The sequence below is a fragment of the Puma concolor genome, chromosome B1 (genome assembly GCF_028749965.1).
Source record: "Puma concolor isolate L17-30 chromosome B1, mPumCon1.1.hap2, whole genome shotgun sequence".
NCBI lineage: Eukaryota > Metazoa > Chordata > Mammalia > Carnivora > Felidae > Puma > Puma concolor.
In genome coordinates, this window is record NC_141670.1 from 105,837,156 (window position 1) to 105,863,027 (window position 25,872).

General features: G+C 34.2%; 1 protein-coding gene across 1 annotated transcript in view; it reads right to left on the reverse strand.

The window, feature by feature from the left end:
- The window catches only part of MYOZ2 (myozenin 2), a 41,765-nt gene extending 16,751 nt beyond the window's left edge, over window positions 1–25,014 (reverse strand). Inside the window, exons 1-4 of the mRNA XM_025922039.2 lie at window positions 24,850–25,014; window positions 24,201–24,289; window positions 8,559–8,728; window positions 2,998–3,127 (exon numbers count right to left, since the gene is read on the reverse strand). Coding sequence (XP_025777824.1) covers window positions 2,998–3,127; window positions 8,559–8,728; window positions 24,201–24,276 — 376 coding nt within the window. The 5' untranslated portion in view covers window positions 24,277–24,289; window positions 24,850–25,014. The remainder of the gene's footprint in view (window positions 1–2,997; window positions 3,128–8,558; window positions 8,729–24,200; window positions 24,290–24,849) is intronic.
- Window positions 25,015–25,872: the final 858 nt, after the last annotated feature.

The following is a 25,872-nucleotide window of genomic DNA, read 5'->3' on the forward strand; positions in this document are numbered from 1 at the left end:
TTTTAAAAATTCCTTGAAATCCCACTACCCCAATACAGTTATTTTATCTGTGTGTGTTTTGTCTCAGTATTTTTCCACCAATAAACATAATGATCACATAACTATAATTCTAGTATACATTCTAGTGTATTTTATTCCTAACCAACTTTGCTCAGGATACTTTTGAAGTTTCTACATCATGTTTATAATAATTTTAAAGGTTTTATAACCTTTGTTACATTGAGGGATGACAAGGGGTCTAATCTTTTCACATTTTTTTAATATTCCAAGTTTCCCAATTTCTTTTTATAAATAGAATTAATAACTCTTTTCTGATGTGCTGATTTATAGGAAAGAATTTGCATATGTTTAAGTTCTCAGATACATTACATTTCAGCAATGCTACATGATAAAATTTCTTGTTTGATTTTAAAATAATGTCTTTAAGATAACATTTCAGTTCAAAGGAACTTAATTCCTGCAGTATTATGGCACTGTAATACTCTTATTGATTCATGTTTGAGAAAAGTTAGATTTTAGATACATGGCATGTTAACTAATAAATTTCTTTGCTAAATTAGGATAAACTGAAGTTTGCTTCCTCAATTATCAACCAAGGAGGAAGGATCCATTACTCTTGCTTCAGGACAAACTATCTGATAACCTCCAAAATCCTCCTTTTCTTAGTCTGTGTTACATAGACATTTCCTAATATTTAATAATTGGATATATAGATTTAAAGAGCTCTATGAGTTTATACTTTTAAACTTTCTCTTTATATTTATTTATATTTATATATTCATATATATATTTCATTTATTTTGAAATAAATAAAATGCATATATGATATTGAATTATATATGCAGAGGCAAAGTGAGACCACAAATATAATGTGAACTTTTTCCTGTCTCCCTATGCATGAATTCCTTGAGGGTAGAGATGAATTTTTTTTTCCCTTTGTAATTACATAGTTTATAAAGATGACCACATAATAAAAGTTCTAACTTCGTGCTGAGAGTACTGGATTGAACCAACATAAGCCTTTCTATATGTCTTCTCTTTGCTATTTAAAAAAATAAACAAAAAAACACTCCAAACATTAGAAGGCAAGTAGTTACCACATGGTGGTTGGAGCTAAAATAATATGTATGTATTCTATTATGTTTTAAGGATATAAAGTTGATAAGGAAAGGATTAACTTTAGCTAAGTACAATGGTACCCCACTTATCCTTTGTTTCACTTTCTGCGGTGTCAGTTAAAGGCAGTTATCATGGTCCTGTCCTGTCCCCAAGCGGGTGCTCCTCCTTCTGATACGTGGTCAGAAAGTCAATAGTAGCCTAACACAAGGCCTGCTTTACTCACCTCACTACACCTCCCCATGCAACATTTTATTATCTCACACCATCACAAGAAGACAGGAGAGTACAGAATAATAAGATATTTTGAAAGAGAGACGGAGACCACATTCGCATATGTTTCATTATAGTATATTGTTATAATTGTTCTACTTTATTATTGTTGTTGTTAATCTCTTACTGTGCCTAATTTATAAATTCAACTTTATAGTAAGTATGTACGTATAGAAAAAAACATTGTATCCATAGAAATCGCTACTGTCCACAGTTTCAGGAACCCGCTGGGGTCTCGGGCATATTCCTGTGGAAAAGGAGGACTACCATACTTTATTATATGTTTGGGACTATACTTATCAAACTTAATTCTCACAGCCCTGTGCAGTGAGATTTGTCTTCCTTATTTTACAGATTGAGGGAACTGAGATTCAAAGAGATTTACTTTATTTCCCAGCACAATCTTAAAATAGGCGGGGATGGAAGGAGCTAGGAGGCTGAACCCAGGTCTGTCCGATTCTGAAGCTTGTTTTTCTCCTGTGTGCTTAATGCTGTATATGTAAATCTGTTACCTGCTTTCCTACCATGAAAAAGGCTACTGGAAAACTAAGAACTTTATCATGAGGCTTTACTTCAGAATTCTATGCATTCTAATTGTGTATTTGGTCTCCTTCAGTGTTATTTTATTGTATCTATCAATACTTTTTCTCATTGTGGTGTTCAATAAGAGCGTCAATAAATCTAAGGTCATCAATGACTGGCATTCAATTTACTTTTAAGTAAGATTAAATATGATACAGTTGCTTTACTTACATATTTTCAAAAACTATTGCTGTTGTTTGAGGAGAATTCTAGAATTACTTTTCCTAAATTTACTGTTTATAAAAATATGACATAAGTATTGCTAATTTCAAGATAAAAGTATTTGAACCTTTAAAAAATCTATACATTCTCTTGAGGAAATACTTGAAGGTACTTGCCATCAATTATTTTGAAAAGATGTTGTCTAAATAGATAATTTTTGTGACAGATTTAGTATTTCAAAATCTAACAGAATTTCTAAATAACATACACTGACTGGATAAGGATTTGGTTCTCCTTTAAGATATTAAACAAATATGCAATCTTAAAGAATTGCATTTAAAGTCTTCTAAGAAAGCAGAGAATAATAAAAGCAATCTCCACAAGGTCACCTTACAGAAGGCATCTGTAAATTTGGTGTCTGGATTTAATTCTTGATCAGTCAATATGAGCTTATAGCCATTCATAACCTCAGTTTCTTAATTTGTACAATGAGGATTGTAATAAATGTGTCAGAGTTATTTTGAAATTAAAGAAGACAATATGTATCATAGCACTTGATAAACTATAGTCCTATACAAATAGAATGTCAATATCATTACAAGTGATTCAATTTTTAATATAACAGATGATTGCCAACAAATACAACGAAACTTTTGAAAGAACATAGGAAATGTTTTATATGACTTCTTAGAACTAAATCTTTATGTTCATATTGAACTTAACCACAAAATAGACATATGATAACCAAGGCCATGTCATTTAGATACCATTCATTAAAGGGTCCAAATGACCTGAGTCATATATGTAAGTACACACCAATTTTATTCTATTTATTTTATTTATTGTCTGTAAGAGGACAGTTACCTGGTGCAATGTTTTCTGGATTTGGGGGACTTCGTGGATCCGGGGTGTTGGGAGGAGTAAATGGGGCTTGTTGTGAGCCACCTTCCAAGTTGCTTCCATCCAGTTTCCCGTTCTGCATGGCAATGTTGTGCTGTATTTGATCAAAAGTAAACTCTGCTGAAAACTCAAAAATGTTGGACACACTAATAGGAGATACCGTATGTGCAAGACTCCATTTGTATATTTAAAACTTAAATACAGTGCCACTTTCTTGTTTCTTGGGGCTTCAATAATTTATATGTAGTTGGTTAAGTTATTGAATGAGAAATTTTACTGATCCTAACCTAGGATCCGTTATATGACAACACTTCAGTTAATAATAATTAATTGAGGGGTGCCTGGGTGGCTCAGTCGGTTAAGCATCTGGCTTCCACTTGGGTCATGATCTCTGAATTCATGGATTTGAGCCTGGCCTCGGGCTCTGTGCTAACAACTTAGAACCTGGAGCCTGCTTCGGATTCTCTGTCTCCCTCTCTCTGCTCCTACCCTGCTCGCCCTCTGTCTCTCTCTCTCTCTCTCAAAAATAAATAAACATTAAAATAATTTTTTGAATAATTAATTGAGCCTCACTATGTGCCAGACACTGTGTCTAAGGCTTGGTATCAATTATTTAATTTACTATTCACAAAGCCCCTATAAGGTGAATCTATTTCATTTTTAGGTCTTTACAAATCTAATATTATAGAGCATACTGGCCAAAGATTTGGCTTAGTCACAGTTACATTACTATTTTGTTTATACTGAGATTTAATTATATTCTTTAGTTTGTCTTGTTTAAAAATTTAATCTAAAATTTGAACTCTAGTTGTGTATAAAAAATATACTTGGAGCTGCATAGATTTATAAAAGGAAGAATCTGGGATTTCTAGGAAGTAAAATGCTTAAAAGAGATGTTCATCTTTTAAGTTTTAGGTGAATTTGTTTTACTATTATAATTTAGGATTTATTCTATGGCACTAATATAGCACCTTTAAAAACAGTTAATTTGCAGTTTAACAGAGAAAAAGACATTGTAATAGGTGATGTCTTCAGAAGCAAGGCTAGGCATTATCTCTATAATAAAGCATTGTTGTAATTTGATATGAGAAATATGTGTGTTTTAAGAAGAAGCCAATCTAAGAAGTACCTAGTCATTTTTTTTAACTTTAGAAAGAAAAATTTAGTGAAGAGCATAGCAAATAAAAGCCAATTTTGACTTTATGTGACAGAAGCAGAAAACATTTTTAAATGCTTTTTCACTTTTACATGTATTTCTAAGATGATCTGGTGAAAAATAATTTTACACTTTAGTACTTAAATAAACTTTGTCTTTGTTTTCAGGCTTTCCCCACCCACAGCCACTCTCCAGGTGCCTTTTACATTCACCTTACTCTCTGCAACACCGTGGATAAAGCTGCTGTGGAAATGAATAGGGCACATATTGGCAATGGGAAGCTGGCTTGTGGAAAGGAGCAAAGACATGAGAGAGAATGTTTATTAGGTGAGCACAGTGTCTTGATTACTGAGCAGAAGAGTTGGCATTTTATTCCATAGGCAACAAGGAACAATTTCTAAAGACTAGAATAATGTTATACTCAGAAATATCAGTATTTAGCTTTTTGAATGTAGCAATTATCTTAAGTGTTAGACATTTAAGTCTAGACTAGACTGGTATCTTTTCTCACTTCTGAACCTACATCACCTCTCAAAACTTTAATTATAAATAAAAAGCCAACTGAGATAAATATAGGAACATCATGAATTTAGAATTCTTTTTCTAAGTACCTGAAATTTGTCCATGAGATACATTTCACCTAAACTTACAAACCATTCTACCTAAGGTAATTTAAGAATCATAATACTGATGTTCTTTGAAGACTTCTTCCTGGGGATTATTGAACAGGAAAATCAACTGTGTCTAGCTAGTCATTAATTATCAGGCGACATCCAGTACCTCTATTGTCATCGTTAAATATACAAAGAAAGCCTAATAATAGTTGAGTAGCAACTTACTTTAGTTATGATATAAGCCTTAAATTACAGAGTTCCATCCTGTGTGATTCCCTTCAGGAGAAGTTGAAAAGATAAATGAAAATCTGTTTTTATTTCAGTTAAGTTGACCCTAAACAAAGTAAAACTAGAGCAGCATCTTACAGGTCATAAACATAGAAGTTATAAACACATGGATAATATCTATTACATGATTTCTGTTGAAATATCAATAGAAATAAAAGGTCTTTTTTAAAAAAAACATGTTTCTATAATTTTTGCCAAATACATAGAAGTTATTTTTTGCACAAAATAAATATATGTTAGGAATCTCAGTATATTTAGTTTGGTCTTATTTCAGAATTATTTTTTATTGTACACTTCCCCTTTCCCCACTATTATTTAAGATTTCTAAGGATTTTAAAAAGTCCATAGTTACCAAAAACATATGTAGTCTTCACCATAAAATGGAGATTGTTTTCCTCAATATCATTTTATAATGATTTATAGAAGTTAATTTTAATTATCATGAATCATTCTTCTATTTTATTTTTCCTTAAATGCTTGTTTTCTTCATCCATTTCAGTTTTTGCCTACTGGTGTAAGAATTTGATCAATTCATGAACTAGGGTTTCAAAATTGGCTTTGTAGCAAGGAGTGTATTTTCATTTCTTTTCAAGACAGCACATTTTCTGTTGTTATTTATGTCATAAGGTTTGTGTGGCTTAATTCTGACGGTTTCTTAGCAGTAGAGTAAGCTCAAAGCTGCCGTTAGCTTTTTCATTTTTAAAATGGTACTTAGAATTTGGACAAATGGCATTAAATTACCAGGGAGTTGGCTTATATTTTCATCTAATGATGTCCTAAAGATTATAATAAAATAAGACATTTATATAGAGTTAAATAATTATTTTGACAATATTTATTGCTTGAGGGAACCAGTAAAAGTAAAAGCTCATTCCAGAAAATGTAGTTAATAAATTAGGAAAATGTGATATAAATCATAGAAAGATGATTCAAGAAGTAGATTATAAGTAATAGCTGTTTTCTTTCAATATTACTTTGTTTCTTCTTCACTACACAAAGGCTGTATTTATTTATCTATGAGTTCCCAGCATAGTATCTAGAACACAGTAGACATTCACTAAATATTTGCCAAAGTATAAATAAATGAATGGAAATAGACCTGAGCCTAATATTGTTTTTAAATTCCCATCCTATTAACAAGGCTTGCTCCAAGTTGCAATCTAGTGCCTTGATTAAGCAAATATATCATTATATAATGTGGTTCACTCTCTCTTCCTCAATGATTTATTATGCAGGTCATTTTTAGAATTAAATACAGATCATTAAAGAAGGCACTTTAGAGAACATTTTAGTCCATTCTCTTATTTTCTAAATGAGAAAAGAGGTCCAGGAAAGCTAAAAAAACTTTTAACTGGACTCCAAATTGCACAGCTTGTGGGACAGCCAGGACGGAACCCTGGTCTTCTGGTTTCCAGCCCAGTTTCCTTTAATTACACCATGATAAGTGTCAGTGCCAAGAATTCTAAAATTCTGAGAGCTGGATTTCAATCTTATTTATTATAGTGTTGCTTAAGACAAATTAATATACTTCCTTGAACATTACTTTCCTCATTTAGAAAAAAGAGAGAGTAGATTTCAACAGACTTTGGAGTGGGTTATGTAACTCAATGACATACTAGTTCATTGCATATGTTATTATTGTTTATTGCTCTAAGTTACTTATTGGCATTTGATTGTTTATTTCAATATGCTTGTTACAGACTATTTTATTTATTTAATGTTCAACCTTTTAGGAATACTGAAAAACTATCAAGGCATATTCTTACCTTTTATGTATAATCAAAACATTTGGCCACAGGATGTTGTCAGTAATTTGAGATACTAGTGATGAAAGAATATATTGTGTTCATAAAGACATTTAAAAACTCATTGTGCCTTCCTCCAGAATTGTAGTTAAGGCATGGACTTAGAGATGTAAGTATAAGTTATGAAAACTGGATTTATTCATTTATTCAGGTGCCTAGACTTGTAGATGACTTTTCAAAGAATTTCCTTAAGCCACCTCATTTTATACTACTCTTTAAAGCTGCTCCTCTGTTGTCATTAATGAAAGAATATGATTATATAATTAGACATCATCAGCTGTGATAGGGATTATTTTAGGCTCACACTGTATTAGCCACATTTTTGGATGTAGATACTGGACATAATTATAGGGTAACATAACATTATATTTATCCATGACTTCAAGTGAAAAATCATCCCTCACAAATGTAAACATTATAGTTCAGTAAGATTTGATGTCTAGCCAAATTCATAGTTATAACTAGACTTAATCCATGGATGTTAAATGATGCTCATTAATGTGAAAAAGAAATTATTTTATTTAAGAAGTCCCCTCACATTTATTGTTAACCAGGGAAATAGAAATTTCAGGAATGAATAAAATTTTAGTGTTTGTGGGTGTGGATGTTAGTTCTGTAATGTATTTTAGTAATTACAATAAAAGATCTCAGTGAAACCAGTCTATTTGTTGTAAAGATGTGAGATGTCCATTCAAAACAACTTATTAGTGGGGGCAGCTGGCAAATGTTTGGGTTGAAATGCACAAGTAAACTTACAGACTTCCCATAGTTACAGGAAGAAACCTTTAGGAAATAAAACGTATTTATTGTAGTCTCCACTACTTCTTCAAATTTAGAACCAATGCTTTATTCCTTTTTGATTCTTCATGACTGGTATTTTATTTTTAAAGCCATTTTCCCAAAACTAGTTGTTTTCCTACTATGAACTTCTTCCTCTATAATCTCCCCATAGAATATATTGTGTTCATAAGGACATTTAAAATATATATAATATAATAAATATGTATATATATACACATAATATAAATATATGAATAATGTAATATTAATATAATACATAAAACATAATTTAAGTCATTAGTTTGTTCATTTGTTTATTAACTTTAAGCTGAGGGAAACTTTTGCCTGAAGAGTTTTGTCTACCTTGGTTTCTTGTTAATAGGAATCAGACTTCCCTACACAATGTGGAATAAATGCTTTGAGTGAGAGGAGCTCAACTGTGTCTGTAGTCCTCAGGCACGTTTCAGTGCCAGGATGTACTCAGCCAATAAAATGCTTATACTTACTTTGTGGAGTGCTGTGTGCTTTGGAAGTGTTCCCATCCCAAGCATTTAACTAGCAGTGATAAGACCATGGAAACTTTTAGTTACACCAACCTCCACTCCCTCTCCCTCCTCTTAGTGAGCAGACCAGCTTTTCAGTGCCAAATTTACAGGTTTGCAGTGTCCCTACTGAACTAAAAAGATACTCATAACATATACAATGCTTCTTTTGTTTATTCACCTCAACTATTTATTATCATGAGAAAAAAAAGTCTAACAGCATCAATGGGAAAATATGTCAAATAAATATGTAGAACACTTGTTTGGGAATCTAGTGATACATATACACTTAGAAAGGCTGCCCATTTATTTAGATACCACATGATCAGGTTATACCTACATTTATTTGTGCTTTAGATTCATACTGGAAATTTTCAAATGTGTATTTATCAGATCTTCTTTGTCGCATCTTAAATAGTCTGGCACCACGGTTACTGAGGTGGGATAATTCTTCCAACATGATGTCTCTGGGGATGCTGACTTTTTTGCCCAGGTGCATGCCATCTACATCTGTAAAACAACATTCATGTGTATGAAAACCCCAAGGTAAGCATTTGTAAGTGCTTTGCTAAATTCCATAATTTATTGCCTGCTATGTAGTGCCTTAAATAAAGACTCTTTATTCAAGTTGCTTTAGGTTGAATCCTGGCTCCCTTATTTTCTAACTGTATGATTATAGATATGTTACTTATTTTTCTAAGCCTTGGTCTCCTCATCTGTAAAGGAGGGCTAATGGTAATAATACCCACTGAATAGGGTTGATAGGATTAAATAAAATGCTTCATATAAATCACTTAGCAATGGTAACTGGCACATAGAAAGAATGACTGAAAGTTAGCTAATAACACTGTTATTAATTAGTGTCTCCAAATTTAATGAGTTTTCAAACAGCACTGCTTATAGTTGTTTTAATAAGTTTTATTTGGCACTCCACATTTTTATGTGTTGGTTTGAATTATCCCTATCACTAGAAGGCCTACCCCTCCACTCATGCCATCCATTTCCCCATCACTGTCAAAATACCATTCATTCTGCAGCCATCACCAAGGAGCCTAGTATAAAGCAGGCAGGTGGTGAGTATTGAGTGAAGAATCCTTCCCAACCCAGCTTAAGTGCTATTTATGTGAATTCCTTCACTAAAATCTGTATTCATAATTATTCATGCCTTTTCTGTATTCCCATCACACTGAATCACAATTACTTGATTCCATTTTACTGATTTAATGGTTTGTAATTTTTGTTTTGTTTTGTTTTAATCTTTGTGTCTTCCATGCCTTAAATATGGGAGATGTCCAGCAAATGCTTGTTATTTTTTATTTCTAGTACTGGATTTTTTTAAAACTCAAAAGAGATCAAACTTTTCTCTCTACTTTCTCCTTTAATCAAGAATATATTTCTGTGTCATGCACAGAATACTCTTGCCACTGTACACTGTTGGTAAATGCACAGGAAGAAAAACTGGGCCACTAGTAAAATAAATAATTATGCTGATTGATTGGGATGACATTCTTTGACAATGGGACAAATTAGCCTTAGTAGTTGGGCTTTTGGTGGTATTTAAGGATGAAACAACAGAATTACTTAAATTTTCTCCTTATTTTACTTTGGAAAAAAAAAATCAGTTTGTTTACATATTTTGATGTTACATGAAGAAGAGCTCCACTAATCATAAAACTAATAATATAAAGACTTCTGTTTCTGAGAAAGTGGATATACTTTCCCTATACCTCTGCTAAATACAACTAAAAATCCTGAGCATTATGTATAAAACAAACATGAGATGACTCTGAAAGATGGGGAGAAGAAGGCAACTAGCTAGGACCTCACAACTCAAGGAACAACATGGTGGTGAATTCTCTGAGTTTTCTTTTAGCTACAAAATCCCAGACTTGGAGCTAAGATGCTAGCAAGCCAGACAGACCAAGTGCAGACAAAAAAAAAAAAAAAAAAAAAGCCCTAATAAAAGACTGTTATTGGCAAAAAGACGAGGAAAGGAGCAGCCTAGAAAAAAGAAAACTTTTAGACGATAGCCATTCTACCTCAGCAAAATACCAAAGAAAAAACTTTGGTCCTACCCACATCAACAAAAGCTAAGTGGGGAGCCTAGAATTTTACCCTTCTGAGGCTGTAAAAAGGTGCCACAATACTCCCACTGGGGTGTTGTCAGAGAAGCCAGGGAAGAAACTGGGACTTTCATTACTATTGGCCAGTAACAACCTTCCCTCCCTGCAGTGTTAGTGGAGACCATGTGGGGATTTCAAATGACCACTCCCCCCCAGCAGTAACAAAGAGTTCTTCCCCTCAAGTTTCAATGGAGGACAAGCGGGAAACCTGTATTACTACTTCCACCCGACGGTGATGAGGTGGCACTCTCCTTTCCCGATGAAGCAGTGTTAGACTAAGATAAATGAAAAAGAAGGCTTAAATAAGAGCAAGGGTCTTAGAACATAAAATGAAATTTTCTAAGTTCAAATAAAAAAAATCTCTTATCATACCAAGAACCAGGAAGATCTCAAACCAAATGAAAAAAAGACAGATGCCAACATGAGATGACTGAGATGTTAAGATTACACAACAAAGATTTTAAAGCAGCCATGATTAAAATGCTTCAAAGAGCAATTACAAAGCTCTTAGAAACAAATGAAAAAATAGAAAGCTTCAGCAAAGAAATAAAAAGTCATGGCAGCAAAATAAAAGATGTAAAGAACCAAATGGAAACTTCAGAACTGAAAATATAATAACCAAAGTAAAAGCTCAGTGGATGGAATCAGTAGCAGAATGGAGGGGAGAATGGAAAAAAAAAATCTGTGAACTGGGAGGTAGAATAATGTAAATCACCCAATAAGAACAACAGAGAAAAAAAAATAGACTAAAAAAGAAAACAAAGAAAGCCTTAGGTATTAATTGGGCTAGAACAGAAGATACAGCATTTGTATCATTGAAGTCCCAGGAGAGGAGAAGGAAGTAGGGCTGGAAAAGTACCCAAAGAAATAATGGTTAAAAATTCCCCAAATCAGGCAAGAGACATAAATCTACAGGTTCAAGAAGCTAAGAGAATCCTTTACAAGATAAATTTATAGAACTTCACAACATTATGTAATCTTCTAAAAACTAAAGCAGCCAAGAAAAATGACAACTTACCTTTAAGGAGAAAAAAAAGGAGAATGACAATGAATTTCTCACCAGAAACCATTAAAACCAAAAGGAAGTAGCACAAAGGTACTGAAAGAAAAAGTTGTCAACCCAGAATCTGATACCCAGTTAAAATATCCTTCAGAAATAAAGGAGAAATTGAGACATCTTCAGAAGAGGGGAAACTAGGAGAATTTGTTTCCTGGAGTCCTATGCTAAACAATGGTTCAGGCAGCTATACCAAAATACAAGACTAGTGGTTTCTAAACAACAAAATTATTTCTCACAGTTCTAGAGGCTGGAAGTCTGGTGAAAGCCCCCTTCTGGGTTACACACTGATTATTTCTTGCTGTGTTCTCACATGGTGGAAGGGACAAAGTAGCTCTCTTGTACTTCTTTTATAAGGGCATTAATCTCATTCATGAGGACCCCACTGCATAACCTAATCACCATCATGTAATACCATCACAGGGGCATTAGGATTTCAGTATATGAATTTGTGGGGGACCCAAACATTCAGACCATTGCAAGAAGCTAAGGGAAGTTCTTTAAACAGAAGGGAAACAATAAAAGATGGAGCAAAGAATACAGTAAGCAACATAAGAATAAGAATGCAATAAGCTTCCCTTCTCCTCTTGAGTCTTCCAAATTATGCTTGATATTAGAAGCAAAAACTATAAAAGTCTCTGATATAACTATAAATGTATGTATAAGAAAAAGTTAAGACAATTAAATTATAAACAGAGGAGGACAAAGGGACATGAAAGTAAGTAAAATTTTCATACTTGAACTGATAAAGTAACAACATCAGTAGACTTTGAAAAGTTAGGCATATGTAATGTAATTCTTAGTGCAACTACTAAAAAAGCTATTACAGATAGACTTGAAATCACAAAGATAAATAGAAATGGAAATGTTAAAAAATGTTTAAGTATTCCATATAAAAATAGGAAAAACAAAGCAGAAATGAAAAACAGAGGCAACAAAAAATAAAATGATAGAGTTAAGCTCTAACACATCAATAATCATATCAAATATAAATGCTCTAAATATACCAAAGGACAAGACTAGTAGATTGAATTAAAAAATGTGACCAGACTATATGATGTCTACAAAAAACTCACTTCAAATAAGTGAGTTGAAACTACAGGTAAATTGAAAGTAACAGGGTAGAAAAATATATATCAAGATCAAAGATTAATCAATGGAAATCAGGAGTGATCATATTAATATCAAATAAACTGAACTTCAGAGCAAAGACAATTACCAGAGACAGAGAAGGCATTATATAATGATTAAAGTATCAATCCACCAAGATGACCTAGAAATTCTAAATGTGTATGCACCAAACAGCAGCAACAACAACAAAAAGAACTAAAGAAGTGAAAGGAGAAATAGACAAATCCATAATTATAGTTGGAGACTTCAACATCCCTCTCTTAACAGGATGGAGCAACAGACAGAAAATCAGCAAGGATATAAAATAACTGAATAATACCATTAACCAGGAAGGTCTAACTGACACTTACAGAATATTTTACTGAACGACAGAATGCATGTTCTTTTCAAGTGCCCATGGAACATATACCAAGGTAGACCATATCCTGGGCCATTAAACAAACCTCAACAAATTTAAAAGAGTAAAATTGTACAGAGCATGATCTCTGATTACAATGGAATCACACCAGAAATCTGTTACAGAAAGATAATAGGAAAATTTCCAAACATTTGTAAAGTAAACAACATACTTTTAAATAATCTATGTGTCAAAGGGGAAGTCTCAAGGGAAATAAAAAAAATTCACAGACCTGAATGAAAATAAAAATAGAGTATGGCAAAATTTATGAGACACAGATAATGCAGTGCAGAGAGGGACATTTATAGTACTAAATGCATACATTAAAAAAAGTCTCAAATGAATAACCTAAACTTCCACCTCAAAAACCTAGAAAAAGAAGAGCAAAATAAACCCAAAGCAAGCAGAAGGAAACAAATCATAAAGATAACAGCAGAAATTAAAAACCTGTTAAGCATGGAGTTGGCTTTTGAAAGATCAATAAAATTGACAAATCTCTAGCTAGACTGACACAGACAAAAAAATAAAAGACACAAACTACCAACGTTAGGAACAAAACACAGGATATCACTACAGACACCTCAGATAGCAAATGGATATTAAGAGAACACTACGAAAAACTTTATATGTAAATTCACATAAATTTGAAAACTTAAAAAAATTCACCAATTTCTGAAAAGCACAAAGTATCCCATCTCACTCAATATGAAGTAGATAATCTCATTAATCCTACAACTATAAGGCAGCCAAATTTATAATTTTAAAATCTCCAAAAAAAAAAAGAAATTATCTAGATAGATAATTTCACTGGAGAATTCTACCAAACATTTAAAGAATTAACACCCTATGCTACATAATCTCTATCTGGAAATAGAAGATGAGAGAACAGTTCCCAATTCATTATGAAGCTAATATTACCTCCATACCAAAACCAAACAAAGACAACACATAAAAAAGAAAGCTAAAGACCAATTTTCCTCATGCATATAGAAGCAAAAATCCTTAACAAAATATTAGTAATTAGAATTAATATATAAAAGGAATTCTATGCTATGAATAAGTGTGATTTATTTCATGGATACTGGCTGGTTCAATATTCAAAAATCAATGCATTCCATCATATTAACATGCTAAAGAAGAAAAATCACACGACCATAACTTTGGGATCTAGGGCTCGGCAAAACACTGTTAAACTTGATGACACAGGCACAATTCATTAAAGGAAAATTTGATAAATTGGACTTCATCAAAGTTAAAAATTTGTACTCTGAGAAAGATTGTTATGAGGATGAAAAGACAAGCTACAGAGTGGGATACAGTATTTGCAAAACACCTACTTGACAACAAGCTAGAATATATAAAGAACTCTCAAAACTCGCCAGTAAAATGCAAACAATCCAATTAGAACATGGGCAAAAGACATGAAGAGACATATCACCAAAGAGGATGTACACATAGCAAATAAGCATACAAAAAGATGTGCAACTTCATTAGCCAATGCAAATTAAGGAAATGCAAATTAAGACCACAATGATATGTCACTACCAGAATGGCTGAAATGAAAAATAGTGACAGTTCCTAATTCTGGGGAGGGTAAGGAAAAACTGGATCATTCATATATTCTTATTGGAAATGTAGAATGGTATAGCCACTCTAGAAAGTAATTTAGTAATATCTGTTGAAAAATGAACATAGAACTAACAGTAATAATGGGCATTTATCCCAGTGAAATGAAAGCTCATGTTCACACAAAAACCTATGTACAAATGTTCATAGTAGCCAAATTCTTAATTAAAAACAAAACGGAAACAATCCAGATGCACCTCAATGGGTAAATGGTTAAAAACACTGCAGTCCATTCATACCATGGTACTCAGCAATAAAAAGAAACAAACTATTGAAACATACATAACAGTAGAAAATTATAGTAAGTGAAAAAAGCCAATCTTTAAAGGTTACATACTGTATATACACATATGGTGTCTATATAATTTATCTAGTATTCTTGAAATGAAACAATAGAGAGAAATAAGGAGTAGATTAGTGATTGGTCAGAGTCTCTTAACTGTATTAATGACAATATTCTGGTTGTGACAGTGTATTATAGCTTTGCAAGACGTTACCTTGGGAGAAATTAAGAAAAGGTACATGATGGGAGAACTTTGTATATTTGCATATGAACTACAATTTTCTCAAGAAAAAAAAAAGAAAAAAAAAAGAAAGAAAGCTACCAAGCTATGAAAAGACATGAATAATCCTTAAGTAAAAATTGCTGTAAAGTCTGTAAAAGCTACACACAGTCTGATTCCAACTATATGACATTCTGGAAAGGGCAGAACTTCAGAAGACAGGAAGAACAGAGCAAAGTAAATGATGGTGTTTTATAACAGTTTCCTAGGATTTGTTTGCCAGCCCTGCTGAGTTCTACAGGGAATATTCACCTTCATTTATTTACAAGTGTTCGGAATCTTTGTTACTGTGTGCTTGGAACATGGAAAGAGAAGCTGGGTTAATTTTCAGTGTATTTTTCAGTATACATATACATATATATGCATATTATATACTGAATATATATATTCACTCATATATATTCAATATATTCTAGAGGAAGTGACAGGGTGGGCTGTTACAACTTTTTGTTTCTATAATCAAAACAGCAATTCCCTTTAGATCACAAAAGACACAAGAAACAGTATTGCTTATACTAACATAGTGCAATCACTATGGGAGGGGCAATCGCCTTTAAATGCTTCTCAAAACAATTTAATTAGCAATGAGAGAGACAGAGAGAGAATGAAATAATAACACAAAAAATTGAAATCCACAGATTTTTTTCCATTAACCTTTTCCAGAAATACATATTCCACATAATTATATATTCCAAATAATGTTTTTAAACAAATTTCGGTTTTTCTGAAAAACTTTCAATGGGACATTTTCAGGAAATGAAAAATGCCCCAAGGCAGGCAGCCACTAGAAAATGCAGAGATGACAATCTTCATAGTAATGGAATCTTTCTCCTTACAATTAAGACCACAAGGCTTTTCCATAAGGAAACCAAAACAGAAATGCAACTTTTTTCTTCCTCCTCATTTCTGTTACTGATTTGTGTCATTACAAACAGTTAAATAAAAATAGAGGTGTTAGGATAAAGGACTGACATATTATTATTACCTTCTGTACCTTCTAAAATTTCAATCTACAGCATAAGTCTAATTTTGTGACTCCAGACGCAAATTTGAGAAAATGTTATTTATCTTGTTTCCCTTTTCCTAATGGCCCCTAATATTAGCTGATACCACCAACCTTTCTGAAATAGCCACATGACATAATTAGATTCCATCCTGCTGGCCTCTGTATTTGATGGTAGTCTTCTAGGGTGGGTTTGACAGGAGTTGATCCGCTTTGTGATTGATTCAGAAACAAGTATGTGACCTGACTCAGGCCAATGAGAGAGAATATCAGGACTTGTCTCTGTAAATATGCCAAGGATGCTTTCTGTATCCTGCTGCATCAAAACATGGAAGTATATCATCCAGGAAACTTTTGGCAGGTACATGGTAGAGTATTGAGCCATGCTTGGGATGAAGCTTATCCCAAGGAAATCAAAACAAAGACAGAGAAACAGGAGAATCCTTGGTGGCATACTTGAGTTGCTAGATGAAGAAGCTCTACGAGATCACCTCTGAACTTTTCAGATATGTGAGCCATAAATTACCTTTATTGTTTAAGCTAGTTGGCTTCTGACTAAGAACCTGCTGGTGTAGTTATTCTCTCTAGATTTTCATCTCACTGATGTAGGTCCAAAAAGTATATTAGGATTGGGGTCATAAGGATGAGTGAATAAGGCCAGCCAGAGAGCCCAGAAGTGGGGGCCTCAAAGAGGAAAGAGAGCAGAGAGCAGAGCTATAACAAAAATGGATATACCCTGGCCACAGACTCATCTGGTTTCTAAGAAACATTCACTCCTTTTTAGCAAAGCACTAGAACCATCATTCAAGCTGCTACAAGGAATAGATGCTCAGTAAGAGCCACGAGGAACTTTCAGGGTCAGGGTGTACAAAGAAATTACCAGCTGATACAGTCTGTTATTACTAGCAAATTTATACCATGAGAGAGGGGAAGTAAGAGACAAAAAGGAAAAAGGAGAGAAGGCACACAAAATAATAGCCCAACCTCTTATTCTTTATGCTCCATTACACTTCCTCTAAGTCTACATTTTCTCCCTTTGAGAACCCATCTGTGACTTTGAGTGACCATCTGACAATATTAAGGATCTCTGGAGCCAGAAGTACTAGGTGATAAGTCAGTGCTACAGCAAGCTTGTATGTGGCTCAGAAGAATCAAATGATAAACTTTCAAGAATTCTGTGAGCCAGTAGTTAACTTCAACGAACACAACCATATTAAAATTTATATAAATAGTATTTAAATGAAGTATATTTAAAACAAAGCAATAAATAGTCAAAAAGTATTACTTTCTACTACTTCTTGCCTTTGTTTTTTACTGCTTTTTGCTATTATCTGTGCTCCTGATGTTATTTATATCTATTTGTATGTGAATAGTGGAAATACTATATAATGTATTACTGCACATCTTTTTCTAATTCTGCATTCAGTGTCTTCTTGATGGTAGCTTGAAATTGGCCATGGTGGGAATATTTATACCATAGAAATTGGCAAACTCTACAAACCAAGGCATTGTACCCCCTAAAGAACCAGTTTTTAAGTATTTACTAACAAAGACCTAGATAAAGGAATATGTTAAGTCAACACATTCTGCATAAAGAAACAAACAATGAAAGGCATATCTAAATTCTCCAAGGTTTTCTTCCCTTCCCTTCCAATAGCTAACTTTATTAGGTAAATGGAGCAGGAGTTCCAGACCATCTGTGAGTTGGGGAATCTAATATATGAACACTTTCATTACTGAAACTTTCAGAGTGAAGAATACTGTCAACTGAGCACATAGAATTCAAGTTCAGCTGTTCTCTGCCCTTTATCGCAAACCCGTCTGCAGGGTCTTAACAGTGTGTTTAATCTGGATGCCTGATAAATGATATAACTTGTTCAGGATACATATCTTTGCCCTGATGGATTAGAAGGTTGTCTTTGTGGCATTAGATCATCTATTGAAAATAATATTACTAGGCATACTTTCCTATTGACGTCATTTATAATCATCCAGAATTTTCCCTTTATTCTTTAAAGATGCTATAGGATTTGAAATATAGTATTTTGCTACTATTTCAATTATTTATGAATAGTTGATTATTTAATTATAATTTGATATAGATACATAACTGGAGGGTCTTCACCATAATCAAATTAATTTCCACAAAAATCCTACAAGTTTTAATCTGCTAGAAATATTAAATAATTGTTACTAATATTCTTCCTCAGTAGTGTTCTCAAATGTAAAATATTTTGTGGTTAAATTAAGATCCAAAATCTTACATTAAAAAGTTCAAATATTTTGGGGCACCTGGGTGGTTCAGTCAGTTATGCATCTGACTCTTGATTTCAGCTCTGGTCATGATCTCACTGTTCCTGGGATTGAGCCCCAAATTGAGCTCTGTGCTGACAGTGCAGAGCCTGCTAGGGATTCTCTCGCTCTCTTCTTCTCTCTTTGCCCCTCCCCTACTTGTGGGTGCACAAGCTCTCTCTCTCTCTCTCAAAATAAACATTTTTTATAAGTTCAAATATTTGGTTTTTGAGTATACTCTCCTACTTTTCATACTGAGGAGCTCCATTACTGTGAGTATTAGAAACCAAATGGAAAATTGCATTTTATTGAGAGAATATGTAATCTTCGAAAACATGAACAGTTCCTTTTTTTTTTTTTTTTCTTTTAACGTTTTATTTATTTTTGGGACAGAGAGAGACAGAGCATGAATGGGCGAGGGGCAGAGAGAGAGGGAGACACAGAATCGGAAACAGGCTCCAGGCTCTGAGCCATCAGCCCAGAGCCCGACGCGGGGCTCGAACTCACAGACCGTGAGATCGTGACCTGGTTGAAGTCGGACGCTTAACCGACTGCGCCACCCAGGCGCCCCAACAGTTCCTTTTTCAAACCTTCTGTCAGTGCATAGTCTTATGAACAAAACTGGACTTCAGTTCCTCCAAAGGGAAACATTCTTTTTTTTCCACATTTATTTCATAGGTTGACATTCTGAAACTTCATCAACAATGATTGATTGCGCACAGGTAGTCCTACATATTTAAGATGAAATTTTGATCATACCAAAAGCTACATATTTAGTTAGACCCATGAATCTAGTTCATAGTCTATAAAGATACCACTTACACATAATTGTAGTAAGACAAAAGATCTTTTAAAAATCTACTTCCCCACGATTCCCTGGCAGTTGCCATTCTGGTGGAATAGACAAAAAGAGTGAAGGGAAGTTAATGGAAATTGACTTGCTTTAGGGTGGTCCTATTGATTTACTAAGAAGTCTTAGGCCATATACTTTCTCTGCACTTGTACAGGTCTCTTCTGACTGCTTATAGATGGCCTGTTTTAATTGAATATAGTCCATAAAATATACTTTATTTTAAAATGTAACAACCATATATACATATTACATGAAAGATAATAGACCAGACTGTGATTTTGAATAATGCCGAGAAAGTCTACAATTGATAATGTCAGTAATAATTTTCTTTACATTAAAAAGTTGATTTTTAAAACCTCTGAGATTCTTTACTTTCCTATTTTATATCTCTTTGCTTTGATTTGAGTTCTAAGACTATTTTGTAAAGTTTTCAAAAACTTGCCATTAAAATATTATTGTTTAATAACTATAAATTTATAAACATTTAAGAAATGAGATTACCAATGTATTGAATTCTACAATTTGAATTATGCAACCATTTAGGACTGTTTATGAGATGTACTTGTAGAGCATTTTAGAATGAAAAAGACAAGAAGGAAATTCAGATGATAGTATACATATAGTGTGGCTGGATTTATTCACTGTGTTTTCAACTTGGGTATTAGCTAAAATTTAGCCTAGCTCTCTGCAGCCACTTCTCTGAAGGGTCTTATTAGAACATTAAGAACCTATGGCATGCTCAGAAAATCTATGAATTTACAAGATGTTACTGCACACCCCTTTTCAAAATGAAACATGCTTTTTTCTTGGAGTTTTGGAATGCTAATGTCAAAATTGAAACTAAAGAAAACTAATAAACTTGTACACTGAAGCATTAGGTTAAAATCTTTTTCTCCCACATACTTTTTGTATTTTGTCTCTGGTATTTAAGGCCTTCTTGGTGTCCTTATTTTGACACTGATGACTTGGTTAATTACAGTTTAAGATAGGCTGATACAGGAAGCAAAAAGAATCTTCACAGTCTTCCATCTGAATTTCTAGATTTTATACTCTGTACTTTTCAAAGTGCCCTTACAATTTATGCCAATATTATCATCGTCTTTGTTATTGGTGGAGAAACTCAAACACACTGATGTTTGACCTTGGCCCAAAGTTCAGTAAATTAGAATCATGGAATTTTAGAATTAGATGTATTGGTTGGGGCGTCTGGATGGCTCAGTTGGTTGAGTGTCTGACTCTTGATTTCAGCTCAGGTCATGATCTCAGAGTTGTGGGATCAAGCCCCACATCAGGCTCTGTGCTGACAGACCCTGCTTGGGATTCTCTCTCTCCCTTTGTCTCTGCCCCCCTCCCCCACTCTCTCTCACTCTCTCTCTCTCAAAATAAATGAATAAAAGCTAAAAGACAAGAATTAAATGTATCAGCAAATCCAACCTCCTCATATTCAGATGAGCAATCCGACGGCTAGTCTGGAACTCAGGGCTCCTGGTACCCTATCAACAACAGCACTCCCTTTAGAACCTGGGCTTCCTGTTTTCAGACCACAAAGCTAAACTCTTTTCCTGAAGTCACCAAAACAGTCTGCTCAGTCCTCTTTTGTGTGCCGGGAAAAGCTATTCACCAATCATGAGGGGAAAAATAAAGAACATAAACAGAAAACATACCAAAAAAGCCTTCACAGCACCCCAGTGAAAAAACTGTAGGGTGACTGAAGCAGCCTTCTGAGGCACTGTGGTCTTCCCTGTTTCTGAAGTTCTTCTGAACTGTCTGTTATATCTGTGTGTAAGACCAGGGCACAGCATATGCACAGTTCTGCTTATGGCTATTTTAATTACAATTCTTTCCCCACGCCTCCTCCCACTTCTGGTCAGATGCCAGTTATTCTAGAGAGCCTCCCCTTCTTTTATTCTTATTCCCCCTCCTCTTTTCTCTGTCAACTTATTACTCCCCTATTACTCACAACTCATTTTATGCTTCCCTATCTCTCTTTCTCCTCTCCAGTAGTCAAGTCTCAAATGAGTTCCTGAGTGAGAGAAAAACATGATTTATACTGAAGAATATTGACCAATTAGGGATAAACAGCACAGGGCTGGTGTCCGTGAAACTTTTATAAGCCAAGTTTTCTTTCCCCCACAACTAATTCATGCACAGATAATGGCAAAATATTTTTGCGTTTTTGTCTGTCTTTTAGAATAGCACTTGTTAGATGGCAGCAACATGGCTCTTCATACTCCTGTAAGAAGCACAGAAGTTTTGTATCACAGCAGTAACACAAGACTACTACCACTGTCAACTCTACTCCTTCTAACATTGATGATGATGGTCATGATATAATGATAAGGATGGTCAATGTGAAAGTACACAGCCTTAGTGTCAGGGAATACTCTCTATTAATTATTTGTTGGGAGTGTGGTAGATTTGCTGCTCATGCATAATTGACACCACAAATGTAATGGATTTATACTGAGTTAAAATTTAGGGCATAATCAGTAGAGGCTGGAAGCTGTCTACATTTTTACTTCTTCTATCCAGTTCTATGTATTTTAGTCTACAGGGATAGGATTGCTCATCGATTCTTTGAGGTTGATTCTTCTTCAGATGAAATGAGTACTCTGATATAAAACGCTCCTTATTTGATTCTTACATTTTTCTACTGTTTTAATCTCAAAGGCTCACTAGCTATAGTCTCTCCCAGACAACAAGAACTGGAGTGAACTTCCAGTTCATGTTAAAAGACAACACATTTAGTCATCTCATTGCCACGTTTCATTCTCTTCCAGGCTAAATGTTTTTGAAAAGTGATGTAAAAAAATAAAGAAGTTATAACACACAACAGAAAAAAGTCCTGATGCACAAGGGGAAAAGGAGGTGGGAGAAGGACTTGAAAATATCCTTCTCTGTTCAGTTTTATAAAGGAAAATGCAATCCAAGTTTGATTTACTTAGTCTTATTATTAAGATAAAAACAGTTGAATGTTGTATCTTAAATTATCCAGATTTTTACTGCTGTGATGTATTTGAAAATTTGGAGGATTATTCCCAAGAAGGCTTCTCCGCAGTCTATGTCGCATCTCTGCATCCAGGATATTTTCCTAGCTCCAGATCTCTAGACGCTGTATCATATACAAATAGTAAAGTTCCACATAAGATATCAGAGGAAATAAGAGAGGAAATAAAATAGGGAAATTATTTAAGCTATTTCTTAACGTACTACAGCTATTTTATCTGAGATGAGTTAGGAAAGTCTGTGATCATCCTGTGTTATCTGGATACTTGACCTCCAAACAAAGGCAGAGCATGTGACTCCACTTAAGGGGGCTGGAAATCTACCCGTGACTTGGGAGGAGGCTTCCACAGACTTTTCATGGCCAGGACCTACTGGTGGTAAGATAATAGTTTTGAGGGTCTTTTCCCCTTGAGATATAGTTGTATTTTTTCTTTATATTTCATAAACATAAAAGTTATGTTGTAAGAAAAAGAAAAAGATATTCTTACCCTTGTAGGTCTATGGCAGGACTAACATAGAGTAGAATCCAACACATGACTTAAACTGGGAATACATTAAATGGATCAATTGATTAATTATTGTGCTGCAATTAGAAAATAACTTATCTCAGCTAGTTGTAAGGTAAATAATTTATTCTCAAATTCAAGTGTTCACCCCTTTTTCCTTATTGATCAGGAAAACTATAAAAACAATTTCAAGTAAATTACCTGAAGCAGGAAATATAAAGAAGCACAAAAATTTAAAAGAAGTATGAGTTTTTGAACTGAACTGATACAAGTTCAGTTCTGGAATTTGGTTCAGAATTATTCTCACTGTATTCCAAGCTAGTCTAACATCATAGTAAAACTAAATTGAATCCAGTATGGTAATTTTGTATTGCAAAAGATAGAAAATGAAACTTAACAAGACTGTTTAGATATGACACTGTGTGGGGAGGCGAGTTCAAAAACAATCTTTGATTCTATTCAGTGTGAGTTATGGAAGGTAAAATATGAAAACACTATACTTACCCCTGTACCCAGCTGCCCTCACCAGATATCATGCCTTTAGGTCTCGATAGTGTTCAGGTGAAAGGTTACATTCCTTATCAATGGAGGGGAAATAAGGAGGCATTCTGAAAACCCCATAGATATATCTGGAATGGCTCAAATCAGCCCTTAAAAGCCTCTGAATACTTTACCTATTCACTTTTAATTGATACTATCCTTTGCTCGTAAAGTTGAATTTCCTTTATAATAATCAAAATGCAATGTATAAAGAATTGCTTTCCAGAGTTATTTGCTAGAACTTATGGAAAAGGAGAGTAGAATATCATCTTGTATCTAATTTATATTAAGTTTTGGGGGGCCATATGCTTTGAGACTACATAAACTTTACATTTCCTTAAAAATTATAAATAAAAGTAGATTTCTACAGAAAAATGTCTTAGTAAACCAATTACTAAATATGAAGACTGGTTTCAGAGTTGGAGAAATTCACAACATGGATTCCAACTTAAAAGCTTTCATACAAAAAAGATAATAGAATATATTTTGAATGTTTTATGCAGTATAAGGTAAAAGAAATCAAGATATGCCATGCAGGTTGGACCATCAAGATAAATATGAGACCTGGCCAAAAAAAGGAATTGAGAGGGATATTAATTTATAATGTGAAATGTGAAAGGCAAGCCAAACAGAATGTACATCAGCTGTCAGATTGCTTCATTCCTTTAGAGCAGTTGTTCATCTGAAAATAGCTTTCAAATGAGAAAGGATGACTACAAAAGGATTAGTTACCATAGGCTTTTCTACACCCCCTAGAGCTCCAGGTTTGTTATGACAGAATAGCAAGGATTTAAAGGAAGTAAACTATAGAATATTAAATAACATCAGGAAGGATCTATGTTAATGGTGAGCTATGTTAATGCTACAAAGGATTTTTATTGATACCATTTCCATGGATTTCCTTCATGATGGCTGATGCTTGCTGTTTTCTCTGCTTCACCATGGTATTATGTGAAAGCATGGTTTTTTGTTCCCTATAGAAAATAAAGGAACATTATTGAAACATCGTGAAGAACTTGTCTGGAGTGTTTTATAATCATCCTTTTGAAAGACAGCATCTTTGTTCTGTATTAGGAATTTATCATTGCTTCCTACTGAGTGACTTTAATATGTATTCTCTATCTAGTGACAGAGCATGTTACTCATTGACAGGCAAAGTCACACTGTACAGAGGATAATACTCAGAGTTTCAGGCCCAGTCTTATCTATACACTTGTACAATGGTCACCAGGCAATGAGAAACAATGAGAGAGCTGCCTCCTTTCCCCTCCCTCTCTCTTTTCCACAGTTTATTTTAATTTGTCATTATTTCCTTATTGGCCTTCACTTGTACCAGCATCACAGTACATCAATTCCAGCAAACTGTAAGAATGAAGAAAGGACACTAGATTAAACCAGGACTCTTTGGTGGTGACATTTTAATATTGACATCAACAGCTGCCCTTTAAAGCAAAGAATGCCCATTTATGAGTCACAACTCTGAACCTCCTTGGACAACTGACTAATAAAACATTTTAGGAAACAATATACTCACCTTGTTCTTAGACTGTGCTTTTCAGCAGGGTTGAATCCCAATTTGTGGAGGAAAGAGTGGAGATGGAGTATGGATGGCACTTGGGCCCGATGGTTTTTATCCCTGAGCCTGGGACGGCATGGTCCCTAGCTCTGACTCAAACTGGGGACTGAGCCTTTCTGAAGAGACTGGCATCCAGCTGACATCAACTGACTATATATAGCACCAAATACTTCAGCTACTCATATCTTCCTGGCGAAAGGGAGGAACAGAGAAAGATTAGGTTTTCTCCATTGTGCTTCTAGTTTGAGAGATGGTTGAATGAACATACAGAAAGTTTTTATGGAGCACCTTCTCTTCGAGAAGATAGTAGCCAAAAGGGATTTTGAAAACTTTTTGACATGTAGATCTCATGCTACCTCTAAATTGAGGTGGCAAGAGACACATAACATGAATGAGAACAGAATGATAGATCATTAGCTATTAAAATGAAAGTCTGGACAATAATATCTACAGAGTTTCAAGAATAAAGAAAGCAATGTGGAGCGGAGTCATCCCTTAAGCAGGAGTGAGAACAGATGCTGGGTTCAGAAAAATGGGTAATATTTGAATGCTGAGGCAGGTGAGCACTTTGAAATGGTGTTAAAGTTGAGCCACGAAGCTATTTGAGTAAAAGCTTAGACTCATAACTGGGTCACACTTTTTGAAGAAACCCTGTGAGGAACAGTGCCTACAAAGTTGACTAATCTTTGCAAGGTCTGGAGTCAAGGAATCCTGTTTGGGAGAATGACAGGATAACAAATTTTGAAGGTGGGCCTTGTTGGCCTCCTTGCTGGTCTTTGAACACAGAAGAAGCATGTTCCCATTTCTGGGCTTTTGCTTTTACTATTTCCTGCTTGCTGTAACATGCTCTTCGTCTATGCACATGGCTCACTCTGTCATGCAATCAGGACTTTGCTCAACTATTGATTCTTTACAAAGTTCTTCCCCAGTCCCCATGTCTAAAATATCACATGGTGCCACTCTCTGTTCCCCTAATTCGGC